Genomic DNA, 4957 nt, shown 5'->3' with positions numbered 1-4957 from the left:
CACACACACACACACACACACACACTCTCTCTCTCTCTCTCTCTCTCTCTCTCTCTCTCTCTCTCTCTTTCTCTCTCCTCATCAGCAATCAGAAGTGCCCCAAGTGGCCCTTTCCATTAGCTGCGACCTCGTGTTTCCTTCAAGTTAGACACAAAACCATTGAAATAACAGATTTGAGCTGCCCTCCAGCCCATCTCTTTTTCTCTGTGCTCACATTTTCAGGTAAACGGTTGTCCTCCACCCCGCTGGAAATTCTGTTCTTTCTGAATGGGTGGTATTATGCTACCTATTTCCTGCTGGAACTCTTCATATTTCTGTATAAAGGTGAGGCCTGGCGTTTGACTACCCTTGTCCACATCCCTTCCCCACTTCAGCGCAGAGCCAACTCCCACCAAAAACCTTCCTATTTTTCATTCTTTTCTGCCCTCTAGGGATCCTCTTCACTGTAAGGTAGAAGTCTCTTCATCAGTTGACTGTAGAATGATTTAGTAGGAAGCTCCTGGGCAAGAATTTCTTGAGTTTGGGAAATGTGGGATTCTCCATTCCAACTCTCCCCCATCACCTCTTGCTGGACTCCACTTTCAGCCCGTTGATGACCCTCAGAAGCTATTCAGCGGTCTGTACCGGTGTACAGCTGATAATGGTGGAGGGTGGAGTCCTCATAGACTGTCCGAGTTAGGAGTAAAACCCCATAACAACATGCCCACCTCTAACAGAAATGCAGCCACAACAAGGAGTTAACACATCCTGCATCAGGTTAACAGATCCTGCCCACATCTCACTAAGTAGTTCATGGAAAGCTGATAAGACTCAGGCGTGTGGGAGTTCTCCTGCGTGCTGTTCTGTGTTGTTTGCAAACTCTTGACTTTTGTATCGGCAGGTCTCCTGCTCCCATACCCAACAGCCAATCTAGTTCTGGATGTGGTGATGCTCTTCCTGTATCTCGGAGTTGAAGTAATTCGACTATTTTTTGGTGAGTGTTTGTCCAAAGAATATTTCCATTCTTTCTGAGATGAGCTGTTATCCGTAACCTGATCAACAAGGAAAAGTACATAACCTAGGCTCACCAATCAAGAGATTGGATCTGGTGGTATATCCCATTACCCCCTCTCTGAAGTTTCAAGCTGCTTCATATTTTGGGTCAAGATGTATCTGTCCGTTGCCCTGCAGGGCCAGAAGTGGGCAGTGGCAAGATATTAGACAATTCCTTCCCAGTTGTCTAACTGTTACAAGAGTGCCTTGTTCCTCTCACTGGTTTTCTTGGGAGAATAGATTCAGCTGCAACTCCATGTCTGGGGCAGGAGATGCCTGCACAGGTCAGCACTAAGATCCCCTTCATTTTTCTGAACAAGGATCTCTCTAGGACAAGTTTTATATTCCCAGAAATACAGAGCAAGCCCTAATTAGTTAGAATATGTCATCCCTGAAAATGTTCTTTAAACACACTGAAGAAAAAAAAATACTTTCAGCACATATCACAAGGGATAAAGAAAGCTCACATAAAATGCTAAGAAAAAAAAGCTAGTTTTAAAAATTAGCAAGGGAGGGAATTCCCTGGCTGTCCAGTGGTTAAGATTTCAAGCATCCAACTCAGGGGGTAGGGGTTCAATCTGTGGTTGGGGAACTAAGATTCTGCATGCTGCACAGCAAAAAAAAAAAAAAAAAAATAGCAAGGGACCCTAATGGGCAGTTCACATAAGAATAATTACAAAGGACCAGTAACCGTGATAAAATGCCCAAACTCACTAACAAAAAGCAAACTGGAAAAACAAGGTAACATTTTCACCTATAGGATTAAAAGATTTCCAGATTTTCAGTATGCAAATAACTGCAAGAAACAGTATGTATGGTCTCACACTCATGTGAGTATTTCTATTCCCACACCCCTAGGAATATAAATTAGTATAACCTTTTTTGCTAATGGTTTTACCAGGTAAAATTCATATTCTTAGACATTAACAATTTCCCTTCTAAAACTGGTTGAAAAAAACACACTTCTACAGATACACAAATATATCTATATGAGGATGTTATTGCCACGTATTTTTTGACATCAAAACCTTAGAAACAACCTAACACCTATCAATACAGGATTAGTTAAATTATGATATTGGTTCAATGAATTGTTCATAGCCATTAAAAAAGAGAGTTATGTGTGGAGTTATGATAGAGTAAAAGGTAGTTAATGTGGAAAGACATCTAACTATGTTAAATGGTTAAATAAGTTGCCAAACAGTATGCAGAGTATGACGCTACTTTTATAATAATGAAAATAATAACACGTGACTACATACACAAAAAATGTCTGAAACAGTATACCTCATCCTGTAGTAATGGCTTTCTCTAGAGGGTGAATCATGAGGTCTTTTAATTTCTATATTTTCTAAAATGATTTTCTATATTTTTTATTTTATTTTATTTTTTTGGCCATTCCGTGGGGCACGTGGGTCCTTAGTTCCCTAACCAGGGATTGGACCCATGATCCCTGCAGTGGAAGCAGAGTCAACCACTGGACTGCCAGGGAAGTCCATAGTTTCTATATTAATTGACAAAGTATTCAATGATTATATATTATTTTTATAATTATAAAGATCTTTCCTCAAATAAAGATCCCATTGTTTCTTCACTGGGAGCAGGACCTTTCTGTGAATGACGCTAATCTCACAGCCGCTCCAAAGCCTCTTGTTTTTAACACAGTGGGACCCTGTTAATGAAGTTGCACTTCCCTGTTCAGGACCATTTGCCTCTGCTTGCCAGTCCATCCCATCCTGCCCGCCTTTTCCTCTGAGGCCAAGGAAAGCAGGCCACTTGGAGGTGACTCCATGGGCTGTGTCTGACAGGTACAAAGGGAAACCTCTGCCAGAGAAAGATGCCACTTGGTATTAGTGTGGCCTTGACCTTTCCGTCCACCATGATGGCCTCCTATTACCTGCTGCTGCAGACCTACGTGCTCCGCCTGGAAGCCATCATGAACGGCATCTTGCTCTTCTTCTGCGGCTCAGAGCTCCTGCTTGAGGTGCTCACCCTGACCGCTTTCTCCAGGTACTGCTGCTGAGGGGCCATTTCCCATCACCTGAGGGTTGGGTTCCCATCCCAGGGAGGGATTCATTGTTCTTCTAAAGCTTGAAGGGTCTGGACTCTAGAGGATGTTTAAGGGTGAGAAAGGTGTTTCTCCCACTGAGGGTAGAAAGGTGTCTTTCCCGAAGTTACACACTTAGGGAAGATATTCTTGCTTTCTGGGGCCAAGAGGCTTGGATTATAGAACAGTTCAGGCCAGCTTCTTTTGTTCACTGGACTTTTAACATTTTCTTTCTTTCTTTCTGCCATCAGTATGGACAGGATGTGAAGTACAAAAACTTCAGCCAGCAGCCTTCACAGGCTGAAGGTATGTATGGCAGTACCATACATACCTCTGGTACTTCAGCCATACCAGTGAGAAATGGCAGGCCAAGTTGTCCTGAGAAAGGTTGCAGCTTTTCCTCAGCACAGACACCTGGGGAACAAACCCAGCATAAGGCCACTGGGCACCATCTTCTCAACAAGGACCATCAGCCAGGAAACTCTTCTACACTCCAGTATAGGGAGGGGCACGGCTGGTGCCTTCCAGGCCTTCCTTGGAACCAGCTCCCTTCTGACCTCAGGTTTTCCTCTTTGATCTTCGTGGCCAGAGCATCTTGTGTGGACCTTGCAGGCTCCCTGGGCTTCCAGAAGGACCTGAGCCACGCTCTCCCAATGTGTGCTGTGCCCTACATGTCCTGCAAGAGCACACGGTGCCTCAGGAGGGTGTGCTTCCAGAGTGATGCAAAAGCCGCTCATGCTATTCCTCGGAAACTGAGCTCCAGAACTTTTTAAGAAGCTCATAGTGTTATTTTTCTACTCTCATCATGAAACAAACATTATTTTATAATAAATATGTATTTTCTATTGTGGGAGGTTGTAGCCTTTTCCTTATGGCGCCTGTACCTAGTATTTCATCCACTTCAAGAGAAAGTAGAGACTGTCCCCAAGGTTTGCTCTTGGCTGTGCTTAGTGATCCTGTGCAGACACAGAGGCAGCAATGAAGATGTCCTGCTGAATTTCCTCCCCTGCAGCTCTAGTCTCAATTAATCCCTAAAGGCCCTGCCAGCTTCGGTGTCTTCTTCAGACCTGTCATCCTGACCACTCACATTCTTCACCTCTGCCCCAAAGCCAGCATATTTTTAAAATTTATTTATTTTTGGTTGTGCGGGGTCTTCATTTCTGCACTCAGGCTTCCTCTAGTTTCGGTGAGCGAGGGCTGCTCTTCGTTGTGTTGCACGGGCGTCTCACCGCAGTGGCTTCTCGTTGCGGAGCACAGGCTGTAGACACACAGGCTTCATTAGCTGTAGCACGCAGGATCAGTAGTTGTACAGCCAGCATCTTGTCTCTCATACTTACAGATAATCGTCATCTTTCCAGGATGAGGTGTGGTTAATTGGAAGAAACATATTCTAAACTTACCAATGTTTTTTGGTTGTTTGTTTTAAAATTTCAAGTGAACATAAAAGGAACATATACTTTTATTTTTTAAGCTGGAGAAATGTTGCCCTAAATGAGTGTATCTTCTTTTCTCCAAGTAACTATCTTTAAAACTGTTTCTTGTCTTACATGATAGCGGCCATTTTTTTAGCTCCAAGAAGCCCTAACAGAAGCCACTTTAGGAAACCTTGAGCCATATGGCCCCTATGCTATCAGGTGAATCCTAGACTATCTGCTCTTACTCAGAGTAAAAAGTAATTGGCCTTTAAGAATGTCATGCTGGTTTTTAACTGCTTATTTCCTGTGATCAGGCTCATTCTCATTCTACAAAGGTCTCCACTGTCCAGGCCTTCTCGTGTTTCCTAACCCTCTGTGTCCTTGCCTAAGAGCTGCCTTTGGGGTCTATCCAAAGACTGTATTTAGATAGGTCTAATTCAGCATGACACAGTAACAAAAACTC

At 43.5% G+C, this 4957-nt stretch overlaps 1 protein-coding gene across 3 annotated transcripts; it reads left to right on the top strand.

Annotated features, from left to right (window-relative positions):
* The first annotated feature begins 8 nt into the window (after positions 1–8).
* On the top strand, positions 9–3932 carry TMEM216 (transmembrane protein 216). Of its 3 annotated transcripts, XM_010833130.1 has the most exons (5): positions 244–324; positions 881–973; positions 2841–3042; positions 3331–3385; positions 3642–3729. In XM_010833130.1, the coding sequence occupies exons 2-4, from the start codon at positions 928–930 to the stop codon at positions 3344–3346; spliced, it is 264 nt and encodes an 87-aa protein (XP_010831432.1). In that variant the 5' UTR covers positions 244–324; positions 881–927; the 3' UTR covers positions 3347–3385; positions 3642–3729. The 3 variants fall into 3 exon arrangements, with proteins under 3 accessions (XP_010831431.1, XP_010831432.1, XP_010831430.1); XM_010833129.1 differs by having other exon boundaries at positions 9–324; positions 3331–3932; XM_010833128.1 differs by lacking the exon at positions 3331–3385 and having other exon boundaries at positions 3669–3881.
* The last annotated feature ends 1025 nt before the right edge of the window (positions 3933–4957 follow it).

This window comes from Bison bison, unplaced genomic scaffold (genome assembly GCF_000754665.1).
Source record: "Bison bison bison isolate TAMUID 2011002044 unplaced genomic scaffold, Bison_UMD1.0 scf7180017863002, whole genome shotgun sequence".
Taxonomy (NCBI): Eukaryota; Metazoa; Chordata; class Mammalia; order Artiodactyla; family Bovidae; genus Bison; species Bison bison.
The sequence above is the reverse complement of the archived record's forward strand: the minus strand, read 5'-3'. Positions and strand labels throughout refer to the sequence as shown.

What these genes read in the sequence shown, in the direction of transcription:
- TMEM216 (XM_010833128.1), top strand. Translation starts at nt 928, where the DNA reads ATGCTCTTCCTGTATCTCGGAGTTGAAGTAATTCGACTATTTTTTG. An exon ending in AGTAATTCGACTATTTTTTG is followed by an intron (nt 974 to 2,840) that starts GTGAGTGTTTGT and finishes TGTGTCTGACAG; the next exon opens with GTACAAAGGGAAACCTCTGC. An exon ending in ACCCTGACCGCTTTCTCCAG is followed by an intron (nt 3,043 to 3,668) that starts GTACTGCTGCTG and finishes CTTCGTGGCCAG; the next exon opens with AGCATCTTGTGTGGACCTTG.